We start from the raw sequence: 17815 nt of genomic DNA, 5'->3' as shown, positions 1-17815 counted from the left end.
TTGAACACATAAAATAAAAAAAAAAAAAAAAAAAAAATAGAAAAGGAAAAAACCACAAATTTTAGTGAAGCTATTTTACTGAAACTTATTATATCATTTTAACAGCAAATATATAAAACGTTGAATTATTTCCTTTCACGCAGAGCAATTTTATTTCAAATTTCTAGCTTCAGAATGATAATTACGTATTTGTAATTATCAACAAGCTTTAAAAATATGGAATATTCAGCCAGATGAAATATAGGTAAAGTATTTAGAAGAAAAAAGATTGAAATGTTTTATGTAAAACGATTAAATTAAGTGGTCGAGTTTGAAAATTTGACTCGGTTTAATAATTCAATGGAAAAATATTCGCCCTATGAAAAAAAATTCATGTTCCTGTCGATATATCGGCGAGGTGCTCCTCTACTTTCGACTGCTCTGCAATTCAAATGCAATACTCGAATATACATGGCGAAAGAAATGGAAATTGAGTAATTTAAGGGAACCAATTACTCTCGCGTCGACGTAACTTCAAAATGTTTCACGTGTCGGTGTTTGCGAAATGAAGTTCGTCGTTATCCGATTAACACGCTTGCAGATGCGTTCTTTTTGTTGCAAAGTAAATGAACAAATTGTGAACAAATAATGTTTACAATTACATCAAAATTAATGTCCTAAACTTTACCAAGAATTATTAAAAATCCCTGCGTATTGCTTACGTAATGTTGATATTGAGTAGTACCATACATAACCTCAACATTATGATACTTACAAACATCGCTAAACAAGTAGTGCGGACGATGTCGAGTAAGTATTCACTATGTAAAAAGTATTTATAGATAAAAAGTATGGGAAATATATAACCGAATGTATTTAACTTTTCCAACATTTTAGCATTTCGCTTGGCGTTGGTACAACTTGAAGTAAATGAAGTAAAACGCAAAAATGTAGAGCGGGCAGTTTCCTACATTTCTAGCGCAAAAGAGCACAATGCTGATATTATAGCTCTTCCTGAATGCTTTAATTCACCATATGGAATACGTAATAATTTGTTTTTTTTTCAATAATTTACCATGTGTGTAACAACTATATAGAAAAAGTAAAAGTAAATAAATTACCTTACCGTTTATACTTCCATAAAGATTGTGAATTGAGTCGAGAATATAGGATTTCCCCATTTTCATGATTATCGTGATTTTTGTATAAATATATTTTTTAAGATACTAATAATTGGGTACTTATAAATTAGTATTATCAATTATTTTGCATTTATAATTCCGCCTCTAGTATAAGTGTTAATTGAAAACTAACTTTATGTTTCAAAAAGTACTAGCAAAGTCGTTGAGTAACAAGCCACTGATGCTAACACAAATAGCATTGTCGTAAGTAAATATTTCTAAATATTCATTTTTCATTTTGAACCTGTAGAAACAATTTATTATATATACTATTCGCTAAGTAATTGCATATTTAATTAAGTCGAAATATAAAACTTAGTTATTTTGATAATTTAGAAAATAAAAAACTGACAAACATTTCAATTTAATTTATGGTTGGAACAAAAGACAGTTATTTTTCATTAATTGAAATATTGCAATGCAGAGTACTTTCCAAAATACGACGAGAGTATTCCTGATGGTGAAACGAGCGTTGCTTCATCGAACGCAGCTAAAGAAAACAACATCTATGTAGTTGGTGGTACGATGCCTGAAATAGAGGGCGATAAATTGTACAATACCTGTACTATTTGGGGTCCCGATGGAACTTTGATAGCAAAGCACCGAAAGGTAAATAATATATTCCTTTATGGCTTTGAATTTGAAAATATTGGGGTGAAGAAAGTGACTCTATCTAGGAATAATTTAGGAATATACATATGTACATACGTATACTATAACCAATTCTATAATTTACGGTTTATAAAATACGTTATGATACGGGAAACGCCCATTTTTGTTGTAATGTGTTTGTTGTTGTATAAATTTTTCACATACTTAAAATATTATTATACTTATTTTTTCTCCTTTTTAAACATTATTAAATGATAAGATTTTTTAATAAAAGAAAGTGATAAAAACGCTGTCAGTTATTAAATAAAAAATAATTAAAGTTTAGGAGTTGGTAACTTTGATATTAAATTACAAAAGTTGCAGCAATAGAATTAGCGACTACATTTTTATGTTATTAGGTACATCTATTCGACATCGACATTCCTAATAAGATTACTTTTCGAGAGAGTGGTTCACTCGGTCCTGGTAACTCCCTAACGACGTTCGATGTGAAGGGCTGCAAAATAGGTATTGGCATTTGCTATGATATTAGATTCGAGGAAATGGCACGCATTTATCGGAACAAAGGTACAGTAATTTAATCGATCAATACTTAACTAGCAAAAAATTAAATATCTTTCTTAAATATATTCTATATAAAATTAATATAATCTGTAACTCTGTATAAAAAGAAGCTTAATTTAAAAAACCAGTATATTTGCTGAAAATGAAACAAATAAAAGAATTAAAAGCACAATAAGAGGACTGTCCTCGCATATTCAGAAATGATGGAATGTGAACCGTGCAACTACGAAGTTAATTGGTATTCGGTGGCTTCATATTTCCTGCTTCTCTGGGTTAGGTTGCCAAATGCTGATATATCCAGCGGCATTCAATATGACCACTGGACCACTGCACTGGTCATTACTTCAGCGTTCCAGAGCGAATGATAATCAATTATACGTTGCTTGCATATCACCGGCTCGTGTTCCTTCAGCAAGTTACGTCGCATGGGGGCATACACAGTTGACCAATCCCTGGGGAAAGATTCTTTACGATTTGGAAACTCAAGAGAATATGGCAGTCACCGATATCGGTAATTTACAGCTTAAAATTAAAAGCGAGAGACCCATGATGTAATTAATTTTTAGTCTCGTTAATTTATCGATTTAGCCATCTTCCTCTGTATTTGTTGAATTTATTAGTAAGCATTACTTATTACTTCGTATGTTTCTTTTTTCTATCAGATCTAAAAGTTGTTGAGGAAGTAAGAGCTCAGATACCTACATTTTCTCAGAGACGTACAGATTTGTACGACACTGTCTGTAAGAAGGAGTAACTCTACACTAAAACAGAAAATGTTTTTTTATAATATTTCTACTATAATATCCTTTTTTTGTGAATTATTACTAATTTCTTATCATTTGTACTAAATGAATGACTCAATTAAGAAAACTAAAACGTTATAAATAATAATCTGTATATCTTGTGTATCAACATGTAATTGGATATTATAATAATATAGGAATGCTATAATAATATAGGATAATAATATAGGAGAATAATAATATAGAATAATAATATATAATAATAATATGCTTTTAAACACCTTTAATATCGATCACATAAATTGTTATAATTCACAATGATTACGCATACATAAAAGACCCCTTAATAGTAAAATTTACGATCAAAAGGCAATTACGTATCGTTTAACAACATTTAATTTATAACACCTTTTAAACATTTAGACAGATTAACACATAACACTTCTTATATATAAACATCAATTCGAAGTTATCAGCTTGGAGAAATTGGTCGATTAATACCTGTAGATTGTCTGTCTCGATGAAAGACTTAAAGAGGTCGTTTTACTAATTACAATAAGTAATTTCGACTTCTTTGCGCTCTCTTTTAACGCATTCGAGACCGAAAGAAATTCATATCAGTCAGTAGGCAAGGGTATAATATACATATTTTATATATAACTTATGTAGTAATGTATATATCATGTTAATTTCATATTTTTTTCAATATAGAATTATTATACATATATATAATAATATAATATATATATATAATAAATAATATAATATATATATATATAATAAATAATATAATATATATATATATATATATAACTGTACATAATACATTATAGAATAACATAGTATATAATTTTATATTTTAAAAATATGAGGCATACTATTTAAGATTGTCATCGATTTAAAATCAAAGTATGAAAAGGATACCCTGGAGAGAGTAAAACACAGAATCATTCCAACTAAACATTCAGATCGTACCGACACCTAGGTATCGTCTTACAATTAAATCTCGGTCTCGAATTGATTAAAATGAAATACATACTTGCAGCTTCAACATCTTCAATATCGAGGAGATTCAAACTTTACAAATAAAAGCGGCCTGTTCCCCTTTCCACGACAGACTCTCATACCATATCCGCTCTTATCCAGGCTTTTACTTGAAACCAGCAATGCGTTCATTTACAATTTAAATTTACCCGGACCATCCACTGAATCGTCAGCCCTTTATAAATATATAATGAACCCAGAACATGTGCCTGTGCCCCTGGTATCGGTGTTCGGCTTGTGATGTTCGTACCGGAACCTTCGCACAATTTCAATTTGTCACGCGTGAACATCGATTCTTCCAAGGGTCACAGCTTTATGCGGCTAAATCCTTTAGAACGATTAAAATGATACTAATGATATGGTATTTTTTACAAAGATTTAACATATCCATAAAATAGGAAGTTTCGTGCTCTCCTATTTTATATTAATTATAAATTAATAAGTTTTATATGTGTTATTTATAGATCTGAGGCGGATGAAAAGAGAGTGAGAGTGCGTTTCGTCCCGGGACTACCGGTGGACTCGTCAGTAAGGCTATGCCCGGTAGTCCCTGCCTTAGACGTAGAGGGAGTCTCGCTAGGTGCGGTATTTATATCAATCGCTCGTATATTCGACCGCTAGCGAGTTAGACAGACAGACTCGTTGTCGTCGTAGCCCTCTAGTGTTGGCGGTTGGTACCCGCGGATCGCCCGGGAGGTGTTGCGCCGCGTTGATGCCTCGACCTGTCGGCGTCCTGTTGATACCGATCCGCCACAGATCTAATAAATTTTGTATTGGTTTACAGCAGGTGCTCCGGGTATAAACAGACGACAAACGAACAAATAGAAATTCAAACTATTGTCGTTGTTTAACTCGCATGGGACTATAAGCTCGAATTGGACTTAAACGTTACGATCGTCGAGAATAATTACTATATGTACCCTGTACGACGGGCAGAGAATCTTAAGTTATTAACGGCAATTCCTTTGTGCATAATTCAGGTTTATTAACAACCTGTAATGGATAATCATCGATGAACTCTTTTTGAATAAAGTTCACATTTATAAAGCAAACACTATAAAATACGACAGGACAATTGTAATCGATAAATAACATTTTATTAGGATATTATAAGAAGCTAAGATATCGAGGTACATTAAAATTGAGTCCGCTGCAACCCTCATGACATTTAAAATCCTACGCGTATATTGAGTAAAGTTGTTATATTAAATATAATCATATTAAATACAAGCTCGTCCGCTGGATTCCCAAATTATTTGGTTAAATACTTTGAATACGAGAATACCGAGTGTTAACAGTAGTAAATCCTCTATATGGTATGTTTACTTTGCTATCTTGAATAGGTAAATAACATTTCACTTTAACGCATTTAACCAATATTAATCGGACAAAATTACACCTTTAATATATTCCGATATTACAATAACTTACTTTTTTCTACGTCAATGGACACGAAAGACGTTGAGTGAGGAATTAGAACAAGTGTGGATCGTTGGAAACCACTATGCTGCGGTCTACCATTCGTTTTACCCTATATATACCACGGAACAAAGGATAATTTTCACCGGCTTGGCTATGGCTACTGGTGTGGATCCAAGTATTCGGGCCATACTAGACGCTATGCAGAAGCAGAACGAAATCAAGTTAAGAAAACTGTTAAAGGAGACTATTAAAGCAGCGACTAGTCGGAGTTATCAGGGTAGTTTAGTTTCTAATAATTTGAACAAAAGCTTGGAGAAAACAGACGTTACTGTAGGAAATGAAGAAATGGTTTTGAAAGAATTTTCAAAAGAATTGCAGTCTAATGTAGAACATTCTTATGAAAAGAAAGTATCAATTGACACCGCTTCACAGGATTATATTTTCATTAAAACAGACTTAATGTTTGATGTCAATAGCTCAACAGAATACCAGAAAGAGTCTGTGAAACGAAGGAAAGAAGATATTGCAGTATTGTATAATGATTTGTCACCATCTTCGTCACAAGATACTCAAAATTTACAAGAATGGTTTGACAAAAAAAGTAAAAGTTTAGGAGAAGCAGAAAAAGATCATAACAAGAAGGATAATATTTCAATGAGAAATATTTTGGACGGCGATACAAATAAAGAAAACCAAATTGAAACGAAGGAATTAGAAGCAGTTAGTAAATCAACTGCTGAAAATGATACAAAATCAATAGACAACGTTGAACAAAATATATCATTAGAATCCATACAAAAAGCAAGAGATAATGCTTACAATAATGAACATTTGCTTATAGAAGAAGACCAAATGATGACAGCGAAAAATGCGTGTGACACTACAGAATCAAAAACTTCAGCAGATCTTATGTCGAGAAATTTAGATGCTAATACACAAGAGAAGTCTTTAGAGAATAAAGATGACAAGAATCCATCTCCATCTATGTTAGATAGTAGTAAACGGAGCAGTCGTTATAATGTTGCTGCAAAGCCTGCTACTTCGCCAAAATTTGAAGAAATTGTTTATAATCAAACCAGACAATCAAACACAAATAAAATTTTGCGAAGCGCTTTAAAGACGAAATTAATCGAAGACAAGTCTGAAATAATTAATAAACAAAAGGCATCGGAAAATGTAGAAAATAAATTTGCCAAAGAAGAAAAAAGAGGTGTTAAACAAAAATCAATTTCAGATAGTGAAAACGAAACAACTGATAAGTTCGTCAACGAAGGGAAGTTCTTTTAACGAACACAGCTAGTGATAGCGATAGGTATAAATCTGTAGAAAATGATAATGCAGTAACGGGTGTAATAATAGCAACTGATGAAGCGAAACATAGAGGCAGACCTAGGAGATCGGATAAAGTCGAAGTTAAAGAAGATGAAAATACAAGTGTAAATTCCGACCAATTGCGGGGAGACGTAACCGCGAGGAGAGACGATAATAGGGGTGATTGAGTTTGTATAACACTGTGATTCACTGAATTATAAATTATATATTTCCAACACTTAGATTACACTGACGTAGAGAAATAAATAGTCAACAACTTGTCGCACGAAGATGTGATAGATATGTACGCTAGAGCAGGGCTCTTATAATGGAAATTAATGTATTAATGGACTTAGCACTATAATATATTTAGGAGAGAAGATGTATGTAATATCGTGATGTAATATGTTTACAAAACGTGGACAATAGAGATGTTAATCAGACAGAAAAGACGATTGTGGCTTAACTTGAACTATTCATACCAAACGTACAGAAAACAGCGCAATCCACACTCTCTCGGCAACGCCACTCGCAACCTCCGTCTCCGCTCGACTCGCACTCGGCTTCTCGACTCGCACTCTGTTTCTCGACTCGCACTCTGCTCCTCGACTAACTATTGTCGCATTCTATTGCCCTTTTCCTAGGCCCACCGCACACGTGTTCCGCAGACGCTCGTGGCCAGGGTCACGTAGGTCTTTTCCACGAAACTATGCACTTGAAAAGACCGATGACACATTGATGGGCCCGACCTGACGCATTGAAGACACATGGCGAAACAATACAGGGAAGTGAAAGTTATGGTGGGTCCTTAGGTTTATTGAGGGTCGAAGTGACGTTACGCAGGCCGGTTGTTGTCCGGTGGCTCGAGCTGGCGCGGGCTGGCGTGCAGATGTTTTAGGCGGCGTAACAACAAGGAAGATCCTAGAAAATGAGAAGGGTGGATTAGAAGAACGAAGAAAACTCGAAGAAGATACAGAGACAGAAGTCAATTCAAAAGGTATATTAAATAATAAGTGCGATTTACTTGATACCGAAAGAGCTATTGAAATTAATGATACGGTTCAAGATATTAAATTTACTGAAGGTAGGAGCCGCACTCAAAATGATATGGAAGATGTAGTAGAAGTTTCACAAGAATTATCTAATAAAAGTAAGTTATCAGAAATAAGGATTGCACTTAACAAAATTGAATATACAAAAACTATTTTACGGAATAAAAAGAATTCATTAGAAAGAGAAAGAGGAGTAAAGGAAAAGAAGAAAATGTACAGACAGAACTGCAGAGTGCAGTGTATCAATGTGCACTAAAAATGCAAGCAACGTGACGATTACTTTTAGAACACCACAAGCACCACGAAAACACAATCAAGACCAAACAAGATCAAGTTCAAAAGTGAAGTTACGTGAGCTTATTACTGCTAACGACCAAAAATTGAATTACGATCCCGAGCATCAACTCGCTGATCTTCAAGTAGAATGTTCCGACAAAGACAGGACGACACAAGAGTTCGAGAAGCACATAGAGGACATGAAGGAGGAAGTGCGAAAATTAGAATTGCAACTCGACGAGTTACAAAAAAAAGAAAAACATACACGCACGTAAAAAGAGTTCAATCTTTTGGAATACAAATTGAAGAACTAACAATAAAATTAGAAGAAATAACACAGAAGAAATAAGTCACAAATATGAAATTGCCTGATGGCTGATGTTGATCGTTGACGTTTATAATGATTGAATTTCGTCAACGGCGCCATCTGGATCCTTGTTGAAAAATTAGAATAGCCGCAACAGCACCATTGAGCTCATCGCCCAGAGTAGAGTTTGTTCATGAGTCGAGGAGCTGGAGAATATCATATCCTCAAGGACATAAATTTCACCCGTTCCGGTAATGTTTTTCATGTGGTCCAAGCATTCAAACTCACAACATCGTTTTCCAAAGCGAAATTTCCAGCATGGCTGTAATAAACAGAAATCGATCAATTGTACAGATCAATCGTCACTCGACTGCTCGAGAATTCAGGTCATCCAGAGAATAGAATAGAGACGTGGAAAAATGTAGTGCGATCATCGCAGTGGGAGGAAATAGGGGGATAGGGACCAAATGAATGAACGAGATGTTAAGGACAACTGACGATAAGTTCTTCTTTTGTCGAGAATTGCATGTTTGTGAATGGTTTGTGGGTGGTTAGGTGGAGAGAATTGAAGAGTTTGGAGGTGACTGGAAGAGTGTTTTGGGCAAGGTAGATTGCAGAATAGTTGCGGTAGCATTGTGTTAATTATGGGTTTGTACATGTAATCTTTGTATGTATCACTACATACAACCTAACGTATATCTTTAATAATACATCAGAGTTTTAGTTATTTCATAGCTATGAATTTTATACTCTATAATCTTGACGTTTTATTTCACAGAAGCGTTTGAATATCCATAAAAATTAAATGAACCAATGTATTCATTATCTTATAGAGAAGATATATTATTTTTAATTATGTTCCAATTATTTATCATGATCCTGATTTCCTTATTCTGAAAATTTGAAAGGAAGTTTTGTAGTTTGATACTTTCAGCGACAAAGGGTCAATATTGCTTTAGTATATTTCGTCACATATACATGTATATCTATATATCCACCGAAAATGCGCTTTTGTAGACAAACGCTCGATTCGCGTCATAGCTTTTAAAGCTTGTCGCATCTCAATCCGTTGGAAAAAGTTTTTCCTGTAGCATATTTTATTTTTACGAACCAACAAGGTCTTTGTTTATTTCCTTCTTTTCTTTGCTCCAATTCGCCCATTGTTTTTTCAAGGATAGTATTTCAGAGCCATTAGTCAAGTTCATTGTAACAATAAACGTACGTTTCGGAAACATTTTGTGCTGTGAAACAGAATACACTAAAGTTTGAAGGTCACATCGATTTTCGAAAGTTTATAAATGGAGGTGTATGACAGTATCACCAGCGACAGTATCACTGTCCCCAAGCGCCAAAATACGTTCTGACTACTATTTTATGTATCTCACAGAAGTATGTCTTCATTCATCATCTCCCATGCCATCCACCAACGTGTTCTTAACATGTTATCTCCTAGTAAAATATTGATGTTGAGTCAGATATCCAACTGAATAATCTTTTCGGTGTCTACTATAAGACATTTAAAACCAAGGCTCGTACACACGTGTGCTTATACGTCAGATGTAATACTTAACACGAAACCTGCTTATATTAATATTAAATTTATGCATAGTAGGATGTTCGACCTTTGTAAAAATGAAATTATAATACATACAGTTTCACCGTGGAAAAGTGAATCTTTCTAGCATGTCCACGCAAATGCAGGATAGGGGAGGACTGTGCATGCACCAAACAACTTTACGTTCGTAATTTTTCACACAAATGTACAACTGTAGGGAAAAAATTATCTCTGATTTTTCGGATGTTAGGAATCGACAATATCGCATAACGGAATGCTGTGTTCTACGTATTCTATTTTTGTTACGAAAGTGGTACAAACGAAGTCCACATAAGAATAGTACAACAAAATCGGTTGAGGTTAGGTTATCGTGCAGATATCGCGGCTTTTGCATTGGAAATCACGCAACTGCCAGTCTCGTCGTTCCTTGTAAACGAAAGAAAGGTATTGTAATCGGTCGGAATTAACATAAAACTCGTCGCATGCGACCATATGGCCTGAATGTTGAATAAACGAGAGTAGAGCGCGAGCTATGTGATTCTAACCGTTTAGGCGGAAACTAATGATTGTAACCAGAGCCGAGATATATGCCAATATTACTTTGCTCGACAAAGCGTATAAGATGAGGAGAGAATCGCGATAAGGTAGAACAAGAGACAGATATTCTCTACGTAAAGCAAGTCTGTCAACTAGATTGAAATCCTATAGCTATAACTACAGTGAATCCATATTCTGGCGAATTGTCTTTTCACAAATGAAGCTTCTGAAGAACGGAATTGATACAATAACTACTGTTCATTCATAACTACTGTTGTAAGAATCTATATATTTGTCTATCTATATCTATATATATCGATCTATATATATTTGTCAGAATGTCATTTTATCAAAAAACCCATCCTCTGTAATCATAGTTTAACGAAGCATAATTAATAGAAGAGGTAGAGCGTTAAGTGGAGATGATTTAATCACAGTTAAGTAGATAAATCTCTATATTAGTCTCTTTAATTAAAATGTCCTACGTTTTATTTGCGTCATTTTTTTCCTTCGTCCAATTTAAAATGTTTAAATAACAATAGCCTATACAGTATAATTTTATGTAAAAAAAATTGATTATACCATGTTTATTACAGATATTTAACATTTTTGTGTACATACAAAATTTAAATTATACCTCGCTTGAGAACAAAAATTCTATTTATTTTCCTAACATGTACTAATAATTATTGATCAAACTAGAAAAAGCTGGAGGAGATTACTTAGGAAGATTACTTAGCATCTTATATTCCTGGCAAGGCTCGAACGTTTTATCTTCCTTTAGATTTTCCTAAGTTTCCATTTTTCTGACTTGCTATTTTAGTTAGCTTAGTATACGTGCTATACATAGGTATGTATAGTGTCATGATCGCGACAGTCGTGAGTTACCCACGCTTTATCCTCTGTAAACTATTTATAAAAGAAGAACAAATTACATGTTAGAACTTTCATTCAATTTACCAATACAAATAATTTTAAACAAGAAAAAAGACCTAATGCAGTGGTTTCAACTTAAACATATGCAACAGTTATTTACGAATAAATAGTATAAATCTTTTAGCAACATGAAATTCGCGATATTTATTCAAATATTTATATTTACAGTGCGCCATCAGCAAAGAAAACGTGTTTATCGAAAGGTGCGCTATCGATTTTATGCTTTTTTATGCTTTTGCCACGCAAACAGGGAAATTGCAACTCAAAATTGAATTCGCACTGCAAAGCGTCGACGTTACGACATCAATTACATACTTCAAAAACACCGAAGGTATCACACGGAATCAGAGAGATTCTATGAGAAGTTAAACGCATAGTCACCCTATTGGGAATAGGATTGCTTTGATTCGAGCTCAAACATAGGGAAAGCTGAAAGAATCTTTTGCGGATCTTCCTTCTTCTCTACGTTGGATTTTATACAAAACGACTTTAACCTTTTCAAGGAAATACGGAAATAAGGATTTTAGATAGAGAGATTTATCTGGAAGGAAATGGATAGAAAACGTAGAACCAGTTCTTGTTGGTTGAAAGATTTTTTCTCTTCGCAGAGATTCAAGCTTTAAAGAACGATCAAATATGTGCGCAGCTGACTTACGCGTGAAGTTATTATTAAAAAAAATTGTTGCATTTAAAAGGATAAATATTAATTTAAATTTAAAAAAATTGTTAGTTCAATTATCATAAGTTTAAAGATATGTAGATATTGTATTTACATATCGAAAATCAGACAGCAATATTAATTAACACACCTAGTCAAACGCACACGTACTTTAAAACCGTGCTTTAAAATCGATATTCGCTGAAACAATACATCGCTCTGCGCTTCCAATTTGTTTTCGCACGAAGAGTCAGTCCACTCATTGTTACCGTCACCATCTCTACCGTAATCTATATTACTCGAATAAATTCTATATCTTGATTGGAAAATCACATATTTTAACGAACTTCCTTATTTTTTGTTTTTTATGACTTTAATTGGCAATTTCCATAATGTTCTATAACTTGACAATAGACTGATAATATTTCAGGATATATATACATACATCATGTTTTTGAGGATTCTGTAGTAAAATATATTATAATAAATTATAGGAAAAACAAACTATTTAAGAAAAAATTACCACCTTCGAGTAATAAATTATAGAAGGTTACCAATGTAATTTAAAACTTAAAACTTAAAAATAATCTATTACACGTAAGAAAGAAAAAGATTTCTTCGCAAACGGTAACTCGAAAATTACAGCCATTGCTGTAGAAACATAGTTTTACAGGGAGAAGAATTTCGCTAGAAACTCTCGACGATGTCACATCAAGCGAAAATTCAATAAAGCGATTACTAACCATACTACCAGCGGCAATCGTGTTACGGCAATTCGTAAATCAGTTAGTCTTCTATTTGCAGAAACGTCTCTGGCAATATCGTCACACTCTTGATTACGTCGGCGCTATCAAATGGTCTTTGGAAGAAAGTTTTAAATCGTATCGTATTAAATTTTCCATTATCTACTTTTGCCCATGGCGTCGTTCCAACAAATGAATTCGAGTTCTGAATCGCTTTTACGATACGATTTAAAATTTTCCTTAACAGACCTCGCAATGTAATTCTTCATCTACAATTTTTTATTCGGCCTGAAACAAGAGACTTTCGAAGCCTTATAGAGTCTCGCGAATCTAAAAGTCAGGTTTCAACGTATTTTCGCGTCTTATTCTATAATACTGAAGACATTAAAGGTGTTAACGATTATTGTCTCACTATGTACGTACATCAAACGAGTACTTACGTAAGAGACGAATGGAAATGGAAACAGCCGAGAATAATTGAAGATAATTTGAATACGTTCCAGGCTATAATACAATTTCTCGTGAACCGTAATTGATTCGCAGAAGGGAATTGCTGCTTCTCACGACTAGCAAAGTGTTTCGCAAAAAAAAAAAGAAAGAAAAAAGAAAAATGGTATCGGAAGGATAGAAAAAAAGCGGTGGCCTACATCAAGCAATCTTCATGCCGATAATGCATTTATTATTCAGTTCGTTCATTTTCTATCGCGTAACAGACACTGGGATAACTGACAGAACGAGCGTATAAATCTTGCATCTCTCGACCTGACTTCTCCCGATGGAAAAATATTTACTGGTCTGGAATCGTGCATCGCTAATTAGTAAAAAAGTAATAAGCAAGAAAGCAATTATACTACCGGATTGGTATTTCTATTTTATTAGAGATTAATTAACCTGAGTAAACCAACAAAAACTTATCGAAAATCAATCGAAATTAAATCACCTTTTCAAACAGGCTATAAATAGCCAACTAATATTTGCAGTAATAAACTTCACTTTCGAATAAAGTATACGCTCTATAAATTGTAAATTGATAATTTCGTTATTATATCATTTTTCTTAGTTTAAACTGAATTCAGTGAAAAGAGCTTTCAATTGAATTACACACTTCATTAGTTTATGAATTATATTCGTTACCATACGTACAAAAGAAGGGTGACTGGTTTAAAAATTCAAAGGGTAGAACCTCCAAGCTCACGATTGGAAACAGATTCAGTTCAATGGTTTAATTTGCCATTTAATTGAATTCTCTGGCAATTTCAGCGAACTGTGGGCTTTAGAAGTGTCCAGCATTCAAAGGCAAGACCTCCTCCATCTTTCTCTTTCTTTCAGTTCCAACCTCAAGTAATTGACCTGTTAATTCGACGCTATATTTACATGCTAGCAAGGGATTCAGACGACTTCATTGCGTTAAATTCGCAATTTAGCAAACACGAATGTCTCAATCAATTTGTAGTTCGAAACAAATAAAAGATAATCAATTTTTCAAAATAACAATCGATATGTTCAATGCATTTGTCGATGCATTTGATCGTTATGTTCATTTAGCATTTTTATAATAAAAGCGTAGAACACATGTACATACACATAATATTCCATGAAATGATTTATACAGACTATGAGTCTCGTTTTATCATATTATAAAAGAATGAATTTCTCCCAATAAATGTAACTTCATACAAAATCTCGTTTAAAAAATTCAGTTTTTATTCTCATCAAATTAATTTAATATCGGAATATGTCATTTTAGTCGTTATAAAAATTTTATGTCAAAAAGCGTTCACAGATACATATATAAATAAATGTCCAATCCTATGCATCTATTTAAATCATTATTTAAATTCATAATTTATGAAATCTGAACTTAAATATTTATTAACAATATTCTGACGAATATGTAATGAAAGATAAAAGCAGCTTTATTTTTTTTATAGGATGGCTCATGCTTTTTATTCATTTTATGTTTTTCGTTGTCAGCGCGTAACTACCTATCAGCCGCATGAATGCCAGGTTTTACTACTCAGAAGCGAAGAAGCGAAGAAGCAAATATACGTTACCTTGCATGGAAAAACGTTAGATACATATAAAAGTCATAACGTAGCTATTTACACATGGGGAATATTTATTTTTGTATGAAATATTTTTGCTTCTGAATTCTCATTATAAATGTACGTCCATTTCCTACGTTAAAGTACGTCTCTGCTTTGAAAACCTTCATTTAAATATAACGGTTAACAAAATATTATTAGAGAAATATTAAAACGAGACGCTAAAAGAACATTTTAATAAAGTACAAATGATTATTTGTTCTTTATTAAATTGCACTGCTGTAACTCTAATTTTATTAAATTCTAAATGAATCATTTATAAACTGAACCGGAATATAAAATTTTATTCCGCAAAAATCATAAAGTTGAAAGTTAGGAACGAATAACAAATGAATAACCTAGTTTCATTAAAAGGCACGTGGTTAAGGTACGCCAATCCGCGTAATAACTTTGACACTCCAATTATTATAAAATATGTATCCTTAAGGGATTTTTTTGCGCGAATGCAAAATACTTTTCATACGTGCAACTGAATAAATGGGGCGTGATTTTCAATATTTCTTTTTGTAGAATTTATAACAAAGTAACTTTTTCACAAATGTTTTCGCTAACATTTTTACAACGTAAATGTCTTCTTTTGTAATTAATAATTTCAACATTTCTCTGAACAGTTTCGTTGCGATAAAAAAAATATACAAAGCTTATGACGTGCTTGTTTAAAAATATTTATACGGAACAAGACTTTGAATTTGTCAGACCAATCGTTCTAACGAACGAATAAATTAAACGACTCGTAACAAAAAATTATTCCTGTCCATGTTTCTCTTTGTAAAAGTAATTCAAGGCAAGTTAGATGAATCGCTGTGTACCCTATTCGCGTAGCATGTGCTTTAACGACCAGCGTGCAAGCGTTAACGGTGTGCTTTAGTTTCTCTCTGGTTGTGTTAAGTGTTTAAGTAATGAGCATATACTCACTTCGGGCGGGTGGCATACGATCGACGTGCACCAGTCCGGCCTCGAATTATAGCAGATGCAGTAACTGCAAACCGAAAGTCCGTCCTCAAGCGTAAGAGCATGTCGAATGGTTTCTCCATGAAAGTCAACACAGCTGCTGTTTGTAGCATCTGAAAACGATTCTCAGCTTGAATATCTTTGCCATTCGACGGTCGTACGCGCAGTTACGTTAACCGTTTCAACGCCACTCAGCGTGATCATGCTGTACGCGTAGTGTGGTGAACTGTGTCGCGATGTTTGGTTACGATTGTCAATTCACAACGCGCTCGGTTCCGAACGTAGCTTGTCGCTAGTCTATCAGAGTTTCCTCTCGTAATTACTTTTCTTTCAAATAATCGTAAACCAAATAAAGAAAAAACTAATGTATAAATTACCTCTTGAATTGAAAAACCAATTACAGAACGTCACACAAACAAAAGGTAAAGCACGAATATTTGGCAACCTTTTGACTCTTTAGTGTAACGTTTCTGATATAGCTGATGAAGTGAAGCGTGAACGCGTTGAACGGTATGTTTCGACAAAAAAAAGAGCAGTGCAATCGAGTTGATCGGCACTTCTCGTAAATAAATAAACGAAGCGCTATTGCGCTTCATGGTACAATCCGATACGGATTTTTAAAACATCCCTGATACTGAAACGGCTAATAGCGTTACGAAAACGATCGTGCCAGGAAATTTTTGTTCAACGGATCCGCATTGCGGCTGCCACGATGCTTCTACGTAGCATTGATGCTTCATCGATGAAGCACGATTGAAATTGGATATTCGATTTCTTACTGGAGGGAGAGTTTTCATATCGTGTTTACTGTTTCACTTCGCAAGTGTGCTTTACAGTATACGTTAGAACTTGAAATCGAGCTATTTGAGTTAAAGTCGCTTGTAGCTTGAAATGACGTTTAAAGGATATAAGAATAATAGAAGGCTAAAATTCAAAAGTGTATATATACATTACTAATATATAATGCCTATAATATATAATATAATAAATAATAATGCCTATATATTGACTACTTTATCAGTTAATTAAATCCGTGCATATCAAGTTTTCTATAATTTAGTACTTTCGTGTAACTACAGAAATTTGATGCAATATAAAACTTGATTAAAACAGCGATTCATTAGGAAACGAGAATAATGATGCAAATATTTTTTGTAGCCATTATATAGGATTTCGATCGCATAATTAATCAGTATCAACTTACCATTCTTTAACGGAAAAGCGTAAAGAGGGACAGGCGGTACGGAGACCGCAATTATGATTACTTTCAAAAAAAATCTCCAACAATACATCTTCTTAGTTGTAATCAGATCAGATGCGATCAGATGCGGATCAGAAAAGAAGTTTTGCAGTGACGTAAGTACTGCAATAGCCAGAAGTATCTGCAACAGAAATCAGAATACACTCGTTTTCGCATGGTTGGATCAATTTCGCGTGGGACTAACCTGATTGAACCTAACGCGGGATAATTGCTCAACTCACGACCTTAATCAGCCCGCTTGATTCTCTGTAAATGCTTGAAATTGACGCTTGGATTCTTTCCAGATTAACTAGCTTTGCCCTCCCCCCCTCCCGTTATCTATTTTCTTAGATCGACTTAAACTGCCGCAACATATTATCTTTCTTCTTTTCTTTTCTTTTCTTTTCTTTTGATCTTTTAAAGCCCTAAATCGCTGGCTATTATATTTTGTACACTCAATTACTCTGTAAGTCATAAGTACATATGTTTTACAACGTTATTTGTCATATTTCAGTTAAACCCCAGAAAAGCCAGAAATATATTTGCAGCGTGTTTTAACGCGTCCCTGGCAAAGATCTCAAAAACGAGTTGCGACACAA

At 33.8% G+C, this 17815-nt stretch overlaps 2 protein-coding genes and 1 long non-coding RNA gene across 5 annotated transcripts; 2 read left to right on the top strand and 1 right to left on the bottom strand.

Annotated features, from left to right (window-relative positions):
* Positions 1 to 371: 371 nt before the first annotated feature.
* Positions 372 to 1070, top strand: LOC117215476 (omega-amidase NIT2-like). Its single transcript, XM_033461843.1, has 2 exons — positions 372 to 789; positions 877 to 1070. The coding sequence occupies exons 1-2, from the start codon at positions 705 to 707 to the stop codon at positions 1047 to 1049; spliced, it is 258 nt and encodes an 85-aa protein (XP_033317734.1). The 5' UTR covers positions 372 to 704; the 3' UTR covers positions 1050 to 1070.
* Positions 1071 to 2806: 1736 nt separating this feature from the next.
* Positions 2807 to 5408, top strand: LOC117215477. Its single transcript, XR_004489128.1, has 2 exons — positions 2807 to 2847; positions 4908 to 5408. It is a non-coding gene; the product is annotated as an uncharacterized LOC117215477 (long non-coding RNA).
* Positions 5409 to 7736: 2328 nt separating this feature from the next.
* On the bottom strand, positions 7737 to 17559 carry LOC117215475 (integral membrane protein DGCR2/IDD-like). Of its 3 annotated transcripts, none has more exons than XM_033461842.1 (4): positions 17422 to 17559; positions 17181 to 17358; positions 15941 to 16089; positions 7737 to 7777 (listed from the first exon to the last, which is right to left on the bottom strand). In XM_033461842.1, the coding sequence occupies exons 2-4, from the start codon at positions 17266 to 17268 to the stop codon at positions 7751 to 7753; spliced, it is 264 nt and encodes an 87-aa protein (XP_033317733.1). In that variant the 5' UTR covers positions 17269 to 17358; positions 17422 to 17559; the 3' UTR covers positions 7737 to 7750. The 3 variants fall into 3 exon arrangements, with proteins under 3 accessions (XP_033317733.1, XP_033317731.1, XP_033317732.1); XM_033461840.1 differs by lacking the exon at positions 7737 to 7777 and adding an exon at positions 8564 to 8813; XM_033461841.1 differs by lacking the exon at positions 7737 to 7777 and adding an exon at positions 13993 to 14270.
* Between the last annotated feature and the right edge of the window lie 256 nt (positions 17560 to 17815).

This window comes from Bombus bifarius, unplaced genomic scaffold (assembly GCF_011952205.1).
Source record: "Bombus bifarius isolate JDL3187 unplaced genomic scaffold, Bbif_JDL3187 scf7180000009654_frag, whole genome shotgun sequence".
Classification (NCBI taxonomy): domain Eukaryota; kingdom Metazoa; phylum Arthropoda; class Insecta; order Hymenoptera; family Apidae; genus Bombus; species Bombus bifarius.
This window is presented reverse-complemented; position numbering and strand designations above follow the sequence as displayed.

Coding starts and splice junctions, on each gene's coding strand:
- LOC117215476 (XM_033461843.1), top strand. CDS start 705: ATGTTGATATTGAGTAGTACCATACATAACCTCAACATTATGATACTT. Junction 790..876: donor AGTAGTGCGGACGATGTCGA/GTAAGTATTCAC, acceptor CCAACATTTTAG/CATTTCGCTTGGCGTTGGTA.
- LOC117215475 (XM_033461840.1), bottom strand. CDS start 17,268: ATGTATTGTTGGAGATTTTTTTTGAAAGTAATCATAATTGCGGTCTCC. Junction 16,090..17,180: donor CGCTTTTCCGTTAAAGAATG/GTAAGTTGATAC, acceptor AATCGTTTTCAG/ATGCTACAAACAGCAGCTGT. Junction 8,814..15,940: donor TCGTATGCCACCCGCCCGAA/GTGAGTATATGC, acceptor TGTTTATTACAG/CCATGCTGGAAATTTCGCTT.